General features: G+C 38.9%; 1 protein-coding gene across 3 annotated transcripts in view; it reads right to left on the reverse strand.

Annotated features, from left to right (window-relative positions):
• The window catches only part of ENOX1 (ecto-NOX disulfide-thiol exchanger 1), a 297621-nt gene that overhangs the window by 262300 nt on the left and 20324 nt on the right, over positions 1-14997 (reverse strand). The window contains exon 2 of one of the 3 annotated variants that reach the window (XM_029210361.1): positions 854-1000. The exons of 1 other annotated variant lie outside the window; for it this stretch is intronic. In XM_029210361.1, the coding sequence (XP_029066194.1) occupies positions 854-941 (88 nt within the window). In that variant the 5' untranslated portion in view covers positions 942-1000. One more of the 3 variants, XM_029210362.1, reaches the window with a different exon arrangement.

Here is a 14997-nt window from a genome sequence, read left to right on the forward strand (position 1 = left end):
ACCAACTTAATACTTATCAAAGTAATATACGCCTGTAGCTTAAAAAAGCAAGTACTCCGTAAGAGGCCTATAATCAAAACCAGCCATCCCCACCTGTCTCCACCACCCCCTCCTAGCTCCCCAGAAACCTCTTTTTTGTTTGTGGTTTGCTTTTACTGTGAAAGATAATGACTTGCCAGAGCGAGTAGCCTCCTATACCGGTAAGACTTTTGCCCCAAGCAGTTGCTCTCAAGTTTGGTTAATCCATGGGCTGGCCCAGGGCAGGAAGACTAACCAGTAAGTCTGACCCAGCTCTCCCCCGTCAAGGAGGTTGAATCCTGTCATGGCAAAGAAAGGACACCACTTTTAACTTTCAATTCTGATATTTGATTCCATATATTTAAGTGATATATGTACACTGACATTTCTTAAATGATCATTTTTAGAGATTATCTAATGTCTTACTACCCTGCAAAATGAGGAAAACTTGACACTGTTACACCATCACCACTTCCCAACAAGCGTTCTTCCCCCATATTTCCAGTTGATTAAACTGCAATTTGGGGTTAAATCGACATTCTGTGTTTACATTGTTGTGACCACATAATATTGTTTACTACTGAGCCACGCAGTATAAGAACGCACTTCCTAGCTTGTTCAATATTTTTTTCCTGGTGCTACCTTTTTCTTCCTTCCTTCTTGTGCGTACCTATTACTCATCACTCTTGACCTTTTCAAAGGAACTATAAAAGCCCTACTAAAATCATTTTTGGCGTGAGCAACTCAACCAATGAATCTCTCAGATCTGTTTTTCCCTCCACAAGCCTACCATTGAGTCCGTCCGGTCTAGTGGTTTCCCAGGCCAGCTGCCCACCTGTTGTCCTGGGGCTTCTTTTTAACACCATCTTGCGAAATCCCTGTGCCTCTCGCCTGTGTTGGGTCCCCCGCTTCCTGGATCCCATGGTTTCCTCTTTCTTGGTTTACATCCTCATTTTTGTGGAGCTCATTCTCTAGTAGCTTCCTAAGAAAAGGTACATGGGAGGTAAGTTTGTTGAGACCTTCCTTGCGTGTCTGAAAAAGTCTTAATTCTACTCTCACGCATGCTTGCTAATTAAGCTTGTCATTTAATTCTAAGTAAAAATTCGTCCCCCTCAGAATTTTGCAGGCTGAGTTTCACTGTCTTCTAGCATCCAGTGTTGCAGCTGAGAAGTCTGAGGCCACTGGTTCTCCTGCTCTTTTATCTGTGACCTGTTTTATTTCTCTGGAAGGTTTAGGAATCTCCTTTTTAGTCCCTGGTTTTCTGAAATCTCATAGTAAAAAAACCTTAATAAGGATATTTTCTTATCCATCGTTCTGGGCACTTTCTCTTCCCTTTAAAGTTGGAAATTCCTGTTGTTCTGGTTTGCAAGTTTTCTTGAATTATTCTCTGATACTTGGCTCCCCACCATTTTATCTATTTTCTCCTTTTGGAGCCTCTGTAGCGAAATGCTGAACCTTGTGGACTGATCCAATACCTTTTTTACCTTCTTTTTCCCACCCCACTATCCATCTTTGCCTGTTAATCTGCTTTCTAGAAAGTTTGCTGGACTTTACCTTTTACACCTCTGAATATTTTTTTTTTAACTCTGAGTTTAATATCCAAGATCTCTTTCTTATTTTCTGAGTGTGTCTTTAATTTTTATAGAATTTACCTTTTATTTCATGGATATAATATTGTCTCCCATCTTTCTGAAGATATTATAGATTTTTAAAAGCTCTTCTTTCGCTTCTTGAATTATCTATATTTTTCCAAGCCCCCCAACCCGTTTCTCTCTCTCTGTTTTGATCTCGATATTTTACTCTATAGTTTCTGCTGGGAGCCATACTCAAATATCTGGTGATCCTCTCACTATTCGTTTATATTTAAGACTTTCACATATATATGTAACACATCTATAAAGAAAATATACAATTTATTTATATTTAGGTACAGTGAGTCCCTACACAACTGATTAGAAACGCTGGCAGGGTGTGCGTATCACCTGGCAGGCGTCCCATGAGGTAACTGGGTAGGAATCTAGCCATTCCGATAGGGACTCCAAATGCCAGTCAGGTCATTTCTTTGGGTCATTCAGTTTCTCTAGATAAGAATCCTTTAAACTGCTGTCTAAAGAGCCTGTCCCAAAAGAATGTGGAAAAGAATAGATACACGTATATGTATAACCAAATCACTTTGCTGTACACCTGAAACTAACACAATCAGCTACGCTCCAATATAAAATAAAAATCAAATAAAAAAATAAAGAGCCTGTCCCTGGCTACAGGTGCTTTGGGAGCTACAGTCCAGGAGGGTCTCACCTGTTCACTCTACAGAGTTTCACTTAGTTCTCCCAGTTTCACCTCTCTATCCTGGGCCTCTTTTCCCTGAGTCCAGAGCATCTCTGATTCAATTTAGCCCAAGACTATGCCTCAAGCCTCCAGCGGGGATGGAGATTTGGTAGTGGCAGTGTGAGGGTGGGAGAGGAACAGGGCCGAGCTAGTCCCTGCACTCCATTCCACTAAGTACTACTAACTACCAACTACTCTGTAACTACTGTGAACTAGTCCCCCCTTTTCCAGGCTCACCCTCACACCCTTCTTAAGTCTCCCCAGGGTCCTGCAGAATCAATCTGTGGGCTTCTCTCAGTACCCCTCAGCCACTCCCCCTCCATCACTGGGCCATCTTCCCAAAGTCTGCTGACACCTCTTGTTTAGTGCCACCTCCCCCTCTGTTCTCTCTCACTCTCAATCTGTGTATAGCTGTCTTTAAATTCTTTGCTGAAATTTTAGGGAGATTTTTTGGAATTAGAAGATATAAACGCATGTGTTCAATCTGACAGAACGACAAGTTATCAGTCTTATAAATTTTATTTTGTACTTACGTACTTATTATGTACTTCACTCTAGAAAGTTTATCCAGAGAACTTTAGGTGTTGCCCTAAATCAGCTACTAACTACGCAACAACTGTAATACTTTCAGGTAGGGTATTACTGAAATCATTTTAATTCTCTGCGACTGTCTAGGGAGTACCAGGCAAAGTGAGTTAAATTCCTCCATATATTTATCTTTATAGACTCTCATTATTATCTTGGCTCTAGAAATTTGGACCAACAGTCAATTTGAGGCAGATGCCACATCATATTTTAAATATGAAGGAAGGAAGGGAGGGAGGGAGAGAGGGAGAGAGGGAGGGAGGGAGGGAGGGAGGGAAGGGAAGGGAGGAGGGAGAGATGGAGGGATGGGGGGAGGAAAAAAGAAACAGACATCACGAAAATGATTTAAAAATAGAATAGTGAGAGGATTGGCCTGAATAAATAACTATTTTAAGAAAAGCTATGTAAGTTTATTAAATAAGAAAAGAGACTGTAGAAAATCACCTGCCTTTAAGAAAACTAAACAGTGATCACTCACTTGGAAGGCAGTTGGGTAATTTCTGCCCTGAACATTAGCTGTGAAACTCCAGCCATTCATTCAACAACTTGCACCCAAAATTCATATAAAAAAATCACCATTATCCAGCAAGAAACTATCCACATAAGAAATTCTCACAATTACATACACAGATCACCTTCTAATTATGTACTCACCCTTTTACTGCATATATATATATGTATGCATTCCTCAATTCATCCCCCAAACAAATTTAAGTCAGCTTGCTGGTTATCCTTTTAATATATTAGTTGAAGATATTTTTATTTTCCTGAGTATATTTCTTACAAATTTGTCTACCTAAAATTATGTCATCCTCTTTATTCTGTGCCACACTCAATTATGGGCCAATAAGCTTCTAAAAAGTTAACCATGTTGTCAACAGGAATGCTTCTAATGTAGCTGTAATCCCATCTTTGAGCTTTTGATAAGATGAAAAACTTTGTAGTCAGACTGACCTTGTTTTGCATCCCGACTCTTCCACTTATTGAATGTATGACCTTCAGGGAGCTGATAACTTCCCCACAAGGAAAATGGACATACTATTATCTATTTTGCAGGTTGTCATATGGATGAAATTGTAAAATGCATATAAAGAACCTGACATATTGTAGGTGTCCAATAAATAAAAGCTATTAAAATCAGAACATGAGAAGATATTGACACCTTAACTCTAAAAATACACCCTCTAAGTGAAGAGTTTTCACTTCCATTTTTAGGCATCAGATCACTGGTGTGCTGGTCAGCTAGAAGCAACTTGTCAGCCACTGAAAAGCAACGGGGAAGTTCTTACAGGCAATTAGGGAAAGCATTGTGAAAGTAGGGGTGTGGGGAGCAGGCCTGGAAAAAAAGTTAAACAAAGTATTTGAGTTTGGATCAGTTCCTTAACCTTTTTGTAGTTTATTTAACTATAAAATTAGGAGGTTGGATGACGTCCCTCCAGATGTTCACAATAAAGAGTTCTGTGGCTGGGTAATTTTGGAATGTGACCCCTTCATCCCATGCTTGCCCCCTCCCCCATTTAAGGCAGCAGCTTGATTTTGTTTTACCTGGCATATTACAAACTTATCCGCCTACAAATCCTCCCCATTTTTCCCCCCCAAATAGTAGCATATTTTGGAAAAGACGGATGAGCTGATCTGCGGTTTCTCATTCTATAATATGCTGCTCTGAGTTTTACTACTTCACATAAATGTTTGGTTAGGGAAAGAAGGGTAAACGTGACGTGTACAGCAGCATATAACTTTTAGAGTGGGAGAAAAATCTATCGCCATTCCAGTGAACCCAGATATTTCTAAGTATAGTTTAACATTTCATCTATGTGGTACCGTCAATGTCTTGAGCAGCTGATCACCAAAGCATCCACTGAACTGCTGCCAATGAAGACAGACATATTACTGGGACACATCTGGCAATGCTGGCAATCAGTGAATGAAATGAATCAACCATGTAGTGAGCGGACTGGCTGCTTGGTGATCAACGTGACTGGAATGGAAAATAACTGTGGGGTAAATTAATCCTTAGACTGCAGGACTGAACCGTGATAACCAGAATAAAACTCAAATGTGTGTTCACGATGAATACACTTTCATGCTACAATTACAAATCCACCAGTTAAATTATTTCTAATAGCACAATATGTTCACTTTTTCTATCAATCTACCAACATTTACTTTTATCTGAAAGGAAAAGACTGTGCAAAGTGTTTGCTGGGAACGAAAGGATATAGTAGGAAAGAGGCCAAAGAACCTACCAGAAAAAGATCTAGGAGCCAGATGCTCTGTCAGTAACTTTCCATGTAGCCTTCAGTAACAGCCTTCTGTTTTCTTACTTTTAAAAATAACTAGCCTCAAGTAGCTTATAATTTAGTTGATTATATTTACAAATTTGGGATTTCCATTTAATGCCTTCTTTTTTTTTTTTAACATCTTTATTGGGGTATAATTGCTTTACAATGGTGTGTTAGTTTCTGCTTTATAACAAAGTGAATCAGTTATACATATACATATGTTCCCATATGTCTTCCCTCTTGCGTCTCCCTCCCTCCCACTCTCCCTATCCCACCCCTCCAGGCTGTCACAAAGCACCGAGCTAATATCCCTGTGCCATGCGGCTGCTTCCCACTAGCTATCTACCTTACTACATTTGTTAGTGTGTATATGTCCATGACTCTCTCTCGCCCTGTCAAAGCTCACCCTTCCCCCTCCCCATATCCTCAAGTCCGTTCTCCAGTAGGTCTGCGTCTTTATTCCTGTCTTACCCCTAGGTTCTTCATGACATTTTTTTTTCTTAAATTCCATATATATGTGTTAGCATACAGTATTTGTCTTTTTCTTTCTGACTTACTTCACTCTGTATGACAGACTCTAGGTCCATCCACCTCATTACAAATAGCTCAATTTCGTTTCTTTTTAAGGCTGAGTAATATTCCATTGTATATATGTGCCACATCTTCTTTATCCATTCATCCGATGATGGACACTTAGGTTGTTTCCATGTCCTGGCTATTGTAAATAGAGCTGCAGTGAACATTGTGGTACATGACTCTTTTTGAATTTTGGTTTTCTCAGGGTATACGACCAGTAGTGGGATTGCTGGGTCGTATGGTAGTTCTATTTGTAGTTTTTTAAGGAGCCTCCATACTGTTCTCCATAGTGCCTTCTTGCATCACGAAATCATTCTTAATTTATCTACATAGTGGAGATAAAAGTGAATGAATATTCTGATGTTCTTTAATTAACTACATGCAGTGAAGCCCCCCTGTTTCATTTGAATTGTAGGAATTCTATTAGAACCTGTTGCAATGTGTTTCCTTTCTCTCTTGATATGTCTCCTGCCCCTCAAGGCTGCTAAGGTTCGAAAGTGTTCTAATGATTTCTATATTTTCATAAAATACTCTATTTCCACCCCCAAAATACTTTTCCTTCTTCTCAAGAGGAAGTTTTTCAGAAAAACAATTCTGTAGAATCCGAAGGATGAGTGTGTTAGTAGTAGGGTGACCGACGGAGGGGCTTCCCACTGTGTAGGACTTCCTGTGCTAAAACTAGCACAGTCCCTGACAAATGGAGATTGTGGGTCACCTTGGTTGGTAGCTTGAGAGAAGGATTGGGAGTGGCAATGGATGCCTGCATCAGAAAGTTGCCATTTTAATCCTCCTATTAGAAGCACTCTTCTTTCATCGCTAAACAGCTGTAGAAAGCCATCCAACAGCAGATGGATGAATGCATTTAATGACCTTAACTTTCTCTTACACCAGTGGTTCTCAATTCTGGCTTCTTACTAAAATCATCTGGTTAGCTTTCTTTTCTTTTTTTTTTTTTTTTAAAATGATACTATTCCCTGATTTAACTGATCTGGAGGTAAGTCCCAGTCACCGGCATATATGTCTAAAATTCCCGTGCTTATTCTACTGCTACTCAGGGCTAAGAAACACTGCTTTGCATCCATTCTGAGATTCAAACTACAGGTCTAGCAAGAGCCATTCAAAGCAAGGAGAAATCTACTTTATTATCTCTGACTTTTAAAATATTGCCTGCAAGTTTCCACTTCATATTTAAAACAAATGAGAACCCACAAACTAACTTTAAATGTATTCACCTAGGGTTCATGGTATGTTTCTCCCTTGTCATGATTATCAATCACCACCACCTACTGACATAATTTTTTTGCACAAGAAACTGTGTTAGGCAGGTACTGTGGGACCACAGAGATTTCAAACTCAGGGTCTCTGCCTTCAGGCAGCTCACTGTAAAACACAGGAAGGTGACTAAATGATCAAGCAGAGGACCTCACGGGGAGCTCAAAGAGGAAACAGCTATGGCCTGAGACGGTTGGGAAATCTGCACAGAGCAGGCAGGATTTAAAGAAGGCCTTTGAGGGCTAGGTAGGATTCTAATGAGAAGGCCAGAAAGGGCCTTCCAAGCAGAGAGTGGGTAAGAAGCAATCGGACGACCAAATTTAAACATACACACAAGTAATAAAGCTCACATGCTGAGCAACACAAACTATATGAGGCAGATTGCTGAGCAAGGGGTCATAATTAGCCCTATCACTTTTTTTTGGTGATAACCACTCCTGACATTGAAAAGAAGAACTAACCTGGCAGATGGAACAGTTGGTTCAGCCGAAGCATTAAAGACAAGCTTGGTGTGCAACACAGAGAACAAGCCACAGAACAGCAGCAACAGTACGAGTCCCTTCCCTCTCTCATGCTGGGCCCACCAGAGAGACCTAATTACCCAGGCGTCAAGGCAAAAGCTGCTTAGTTCATTGCCAAACCCTTGAGGTTCCCACTCTATCTGATCGGATGAGTATTTAATGTTGAGGGAATACATGTGGGACAAAAATCATGCAAAAGTTATGTGTTGTCTTTTATGTCATGTTACGTGATTATCAGTCATTGATTTTTCAATTACGTTTATAATGCGATGGCCTTCTCTCTGGATTTCAGAATTAAAGCAACACTGTGCCATTTGTCCTTGACCCCTAAAATAGTTAATTTTCATATTTATTCCAATATCTGGCCTTCATGCAAGATAGGAGCTAAATGGGTATGGGTATGAACGATCTGGGTACGCATCATGTCAGGAAGTCAGTTGGCAAAAAGAACACTGAGAAGTAGGCACCACTGGTATTTCACACATTATTAACTTATATTACAATTCAAATAAGCTTACAGCTGGCCAAAAAAAAAAAAAATCTCTTCTGTAAAGTGATCTCAAACATAATAGGCTTAATCAGAGATAAATTAAATTAGGCAGCCATGCATACTACAGCATATTAATTCTGAGTAGTTATTAAATACACTTTCTGTTATCAGTGGTGTGAACAACATTATACGCAAACAACTTCTTCGAGAGGATAGGAAATAAAGTTTATGTTTGGGATACTGTGTGCCTGATATTCTCCCATGCCTTCTTATAATGTTAAATAATCTTTTCTAATAGTGGTACTGGGTTAAGTCTCCATACATGAGTCAACTTCACTCCCAGGCAATTAAGCAAAAGAACAGCAGACCAGTGTGGTTTTAGTTTTTTTCCAAAGGGAGCTTTTCTCCCTCTCTACTGCAATTTTTAAAAGAAGGCATTGGTGAGTCAGGCTGGAGCCAAGTTGCCCAAAACATAAGGTAGTGAATATTCATTATGTCAATTTTAGGATGCATCTCATTCTGCGTTTTGGGTAACCTGTGTTGCCTGAGGATATTCAAAGAAGGAAATTATTAAGGTTGAGTGCTATCTTGTAAATAACATCCTACCGTTCTCTCTGTTTCTTTAAATAGTAGTAATCTAACCCATCCACGCTAGCATGCAGATTCCATAAACTAGCAAGTGGTGCTTCTGTGAAAGAAAAGAAAAAGAGACGTCTAAGGGATGAAATATGTCGAGAAAGGGAATGTACACACGTACACACATGTTACCTTCCTGGACGTACTTTTGCCATATTATCTTGCTCTTTTATTGATCAATCAGGCCCTTCAATTTCTGTGTCCAGAAGCAACTCAAGTTACTAGGTACGACCCTCCCACACACACCCAACCCCCAAGTCTGAGAAAAATGTTTGACACTCTTTATGCTTTGCACATTTAAAACTCAACGTAAGGTGACAAGAACATTAAGCTTGCCCAGTGAGCAAAATGTGAAACTCACCACTATCTGTCCTTAGCCATGGGTATAATAATTGGCAAATTAAAGTGCCTGACGATAGCTGGGCCGCCTGCATCAGAAAGCATCACCCTGGAAAGACTAAGGAAGACAAATGTATGCGGCCAGCTTTACTGACAACTCCTTCTAACACCCGCAGCCTGAAAAGGCACATTACAGCACCTGTTTCATTTACTGTAAAGTAAGCACCATGTCGATGTGTCTGTAATTTAAAGGCATAAAACCTAACAGCCCTCAATATTTTGTATATACATACTGATTGAATTGACTGTTATTTACTTTTGAAGTAAGCTAGAAAGAGGAAGACAAATATTGTATACTAATATATATATGTGGAATCTGAAAAAAGTTGGTGTAGACGATCTTATTTACAAAGCAGAAATAGAGACAAAAGACGTAGAGAACAAACATTTGGATATCAAGGGGGAAAGGGGGGTGGGATGAATTGGGAGATTGGGATTCACATATATACACTATTGATACTCTGTATAAAATAGATAACTAATGAGAACCTACTGTATAGCACAGGGAACTCTACTCAGTGCTCTGTGGTGACCTAAATGGGGAGGAAAACCAAAAAAGAGGGGATATATGTATACGTATAGCTGATTCACTTTGCTGTACCGTAGAAACTAACACATTGTAAAGCAACTATACGCCAATTAAAAATTTAAAAGAAAAGGCTTACTTACTCTTGAAAAACCCAAAGTTTTTCTTTTTAAGCTGGCAAACTGGGATCAACTTGTTTATTAAAATGTTGAATGTGAAGCTTTATAACAACTAAATTCAAATAAATACAAATGCTTCAAAAATAATTTTGTTTTAATAAACTTGCTACTATTATTCATCCATCCATCCATCCATTCGACATTTATTGAATACCTACTATGCGCTAGGCACTTCTTGATATTTGGCAGAGAGAGATGAACAACATATCCTTAAGGAGTCTGTCAACCATTGGAGGAAAGTTGCACGCACACAGCCAATTTCTACGTGTTACTGTAGAAATCGTTTCAGAGCACCTCCCTTTCTCTTAGAGACTTCAGAGAGAAGACTCTTGAGCTGCATTCTAGGACCATATAAAGAGGGCACAAAATGAAGAGTTTTTGTGACTGAACAAGCTTAAGAAAAATCTTCCAAGATGAGAGAGAAGCATGTACAAAATCAACAAGAAGGTCGTGGTCTGAGTGAGGAAAAGAAATCGCCTTCAGAGTAAATGAATGAAATAAACACAAGAGGCAAGAAAGTCAACATATGATGGTGAACACTAGGCAAGGGTGAGAACGTGCAGGGCCCCAGAAGACATGTCTAGGACTTGGGATTTCATTCTATGGGGCAGTAGTTTGCAATATACATGCCAGGGAACCCTCGGGTCCCAGGAAGGGAGGGAGACAGATTGGGAAGGCGTGAAAAGAGTGAAGGAGAGGCCGGCCAGTCGGGACTCTGGGCCCCGAAACTCTGCTTCAACCACAGTACCTTTGCCAATGTGTGTCTTCTGTTGGGCCTTCTAAATTTTTTAAATAACTTTTGAAATTGGAAAAATTTTAGATTTACAAAAGTTTTAAAGATAATACAGAGAGTTCCCATAAACACCTCACCCAGTTTCCCCTAATATTAATCTCTTTATGTTACCACCACGGCACATTTGTTACAACTGAGAAACCAACATTGGTACCTTGCTATTAACTAAACTCTGGACTACATTTGTGTTTCACCAGTATTTCCACTCGTGTACTTTCTCTGTTCCAGGATCCAATCCAAGACACCACACTGCATCGAGACACCATGTCTCTTCCGTCTCTTTCGATGTGTGACAGTTTCTCAGTTTTTCCGTGTTAGTCATACAGTCTTGGGGAATATTAGCCAGGCATTTCACACTCATTCTGGGTTTGCCTGATGTTTTCCTCGTGAGTAGACTAGGGTTATGGGTTTTGGGAGGAACACCACAGAGGTGAGGTACACTTTCCATCACATCATATCAGGGGGCATATATCATCGACAAGACTTGGCACTTGCAATGCTAACCTTGATCGCTCGGTTAAGGTAGTATATACTGGGTTTCTTCACTGTAAAGTTACTATTTGCCCTCTTCACATACTGTCTTATTTGGAAGCTAGTCACTCCAGCTCACACTGAAGGATGAGGGTAAGCTTTACTTCCTGGAGGGGGCTATACCTACCTACATTATTTGGAATTCTTCTACAAAGAAGGTTTGTCCCTTCTACTCCAATTATTAATTTAATCATTTGTCTATATTAGGATGAACTCATGCACATTTATTTTATATTTTAGATTACAGGACAATAAATACCGTATTATCTATTTTGCTGCTCAAATTGCTCCAGCTTTTGCCATTGGCAACTATTTTAGGCTGGCTCTTCTATTCCTTTGACATGCCCCCATCTTTTTGTTCTTTGAGCACTTCTTGTTTTAGGGCAAACCAGATAATTCAGTCCTATATTGTATTTTTACTGCCCCAGCCCTAGAGCCAGCCACTTCTCCAAAGGTCCCTAGTTCCTTTTCATGGAGGATGATATTTAGAAACTAGTATCTGGGCATGGGTGTGCTAAGATGCTACTGGGGTATCACTGCTCCCAGGCCCTCTCAGCAGAAAGAGTTAGGAATGTATGTATATATTCAAGCCCAGGTATATATACACAGCTATAATTGTTTCTGTATCCGTCCATCTGTATATATATTACACTAAACATGAGTTCATACTAACATGTCCAACTATAACCCAGTACTAAATGGTTCATTCTGGCTTTCCCTCCTTGCTTATCTGCAAAGGCCCTGACAGAGAGAAACTCGGCTCCCACCACCCATTTACTTATTTGTTTGACTCTAGTATTTGAAACTTCTTTTGAAAACAAAATTCTATTACTTTAAAATAATAGAAAAAAGCCTGAAAACAAACATTGTAAGAGAAGATCTTTAAATTATTTAATGTAGAAAAGTGACTTAATTATATTTATATTTTTAGAAATATTATTCTAACTTAGTGAGGAATGGGTTGAAGGGGGCTGAGACTTGAGGTAAGAACAAATGTTAGAAAGGATGCTGTGTACTCCAGAGGATATTAAAGACCTGAGAATTAATTTGAGGGATATTTTAGAAGATTCATAAATAGAACTTAAGTGACTGGATGTGGAAAGTGAGAGAGAGAAGATGGAGATAAATATGGATTAAGTAATGGGGTAAAGGTGTCTTTTTATCTCAGAAAATACACTGGGAGGAAAGGATTTGGGAAGAAAATAATTGAGTATAAGGCATTTAAAATGGAGTATCCATGTGGACACGCTTCAAAGACCTCCTGAAATGTGGTTCTGAATTTCAAGAGAGTTGTCTAAGCTGTAAAAGTGAATTTCAGGGTCTTAAGCCCAAAACGGATGATGCAAAATCTTGGGACCAAATTAAAAGGCCAGGAATATGGGATGAATAAGAAATAGAAGATCAGGGACAACAAACTATACGACAATAATATTGAGAAATAACATGCTGAATACGTGAACATGTGGTAACTCTCCATTTATTTAGGTCATAATTTCTTTCAACATGCTTTGTAGTTTTCAGTGTACACGTCTTACACTTCTTTTATTAAATTTTTCCTAAGTATTTTGTTATTTTTTATGCTATTTTAAATGAAATTTTCTTAATTTAATTTTTAGATTGCTCATTGCTGGCATATAGAAATATAACTGGTTTTTATGTACTGATCTTCTATCCTACAAGCTTGCCGAACTCATTTATTAGCTCAACAGTTTTTTTTTGTGAACTCCTTAGGATTTTCTATATATGAGACTGTGTCATCTGTAAACAGAGTTTGTTTTATTTGTCCCTTTTCAATCCAGAGGCCCTTTATTTATTTTTCTTGCCTAACTGCCTTGTTAGAACCTCCAGGAAATTACTGAATAAAAGTGGCAAGAGTAGACATCCTTGTGTTTTTTGATCTCAGGTGGGAAACTTTCAGTCTTTCACCAATAAGTATGATGTTAGCTGGGGGTTTTTCATAGATAATTCTTTATCAGATTGAGAAAGTTTCTTCATATTCCTAGTTCGTTGAGTGTTTTTATTTTTTTAATTTAATTAATTAATTAATTAATTTTTTTCTTGCAGTACGTGGGCCTCTCACTGTTGTGGCCTCTCCCATTGCGGGGCACAGGCTCCGGACATGCAGGCTCAGTGGCCATGACTCACGGGCCTAGCCTCTCCGCGGCATGTGGGATCTTCCCGGACCGGGGCACGAACCCGTGTCCCCTGCGTTGGCAGGCGGAGTCTCAACCACTGCACCACCAGGGAAGCCCCCATTGAGTGTTTTTAACAAAAGGTATTTTGCCAAATGCTCTTCTTGCATCTATTGAGATGATCATATGGTTTTTGTCTTTTATTCTATGAATATGGAGTCTTACATTCATTAATTTTCTGAATTTTGAACTAACCTTGCACTCCTGAGATAAATCCCACTTGGTCATGGTGTATAATCCTCTCTACATGTTGTTGTATTCGATCTGCCAGAATTTTGTTGAAGATTTTTGAGTCTACATACGTAACAAATATTGGTCTGTATCTTTGTTTGATTTTGGTATCAGGATAAAAGTACGCTTACAGTTTTACATATTAGCAGGAACGAATTGGAAGTTAAAAAATTTAAATTACACCTAAATTATTAAAAATACATAGAATTCTTAGTAATAAATGCACCAAGAGGCATGTAGGAATTATACTCTAAAAACTATAAAATATTGCTGAGAAATATTAATGAAGAGAATGTACATTTATGGATTGAGAGGCTCAATACTGATGTCAATTCTTTCCAAACTGAGCCTTAGATTTAACATATTCTCAACTGTAATCTGACTAAACTGATTATTTTTAAAACTGGTAAGCTGGGGCTTCCCTGGCGGCGCAGTGGTTGAGAGTCCGCCTGCCGACGCAGGGGACACAGGTTTGTGCCCCGGTCCGGGAGGATCCCACGTGCCGCGGAGCGGCTGGGCCCGTGAGCCATGGCTGCTGAGCCTGCGCGTCCGGAGCCTGTGCTCCGCAACGGGAGAGGCCACAACAGTGAGAGGCCTGCGTACAGCAAAAAAAAACAAACAAAAAAACAAACCAAAAAAAAAAACTGGTAAGCTAATTCTAAAATCTACATAAATTTTCAGAAGAAATAGAATATCTAAGCCAATTTTATAAAAGAACAAAAATGGAGGACTTACACATCTGACTTGAAGACTCGCTGTAAAGCTACGGTAATCAATACAGTGTGGTACTAGCATAAGGAGCAACAAAGTCAATGGAACAGAATAGAGAGCTCAGAAATAGGTGCACACTTATGTGGTCACTTGATTTTTGAGACTAGCACTAAGGCATTCCAATAAGGAAAGGAAAGGCTTTTCAAAAATAGTGTTGGAAGAATTAAACATCCCATATAGAAGATAATAAATAATATACAAAACATAATAAACATAATATACAAAAGTTAATTCAATAAGGATCATAAATCTAAACATAAAATCTAAAACTATACAACTTTTCAAAGAAACCACAGAATTTTTTTGACTTGAGCATAAAGTTATCTTAGGATACAAAAGCCAGTACCTATGAAAGAAAAAAAAACCCAATAAATTACACCCCCCCCAAATTAAAACTTCTGCTCAACAAAAAACATCATTAAGAGAATGAATAGACAAGCAATACATTGGAATTGGAAGGAATCAGTTGCAATGTATACATCTAATAAAATCCTGGAGACGAATATATATTTTATACCTCAAAAATAAAAATACATACAAGCAACCCAATATAAAGATGGGCAAATACTTCAATGGACACTTTATGAAAGAAGATATGGCCAGTAAGCACATGAAGAAGATGTCAACATATTAGTCATCAAGAAAAATGCATATTAGATCACAA

This window comes from Monodon monoceros, unplaced genomic scaffold (assembly GCF_005190385.1).
Source record: "Monodon monoceros isolate NGI ecotype Baffin Bay Population unplaced genomic scaffold, NGI_Narwhal_1 Super_Scaffold_8, whole genome shotgun sequence".
NCBI classification, from domain to species: domain Eukaryota; kingdom Metazoa; phylum Chordata; class Mammalia; order Artiodactyla; family Monodontidae; genus Monodon; species Monodon monoceros.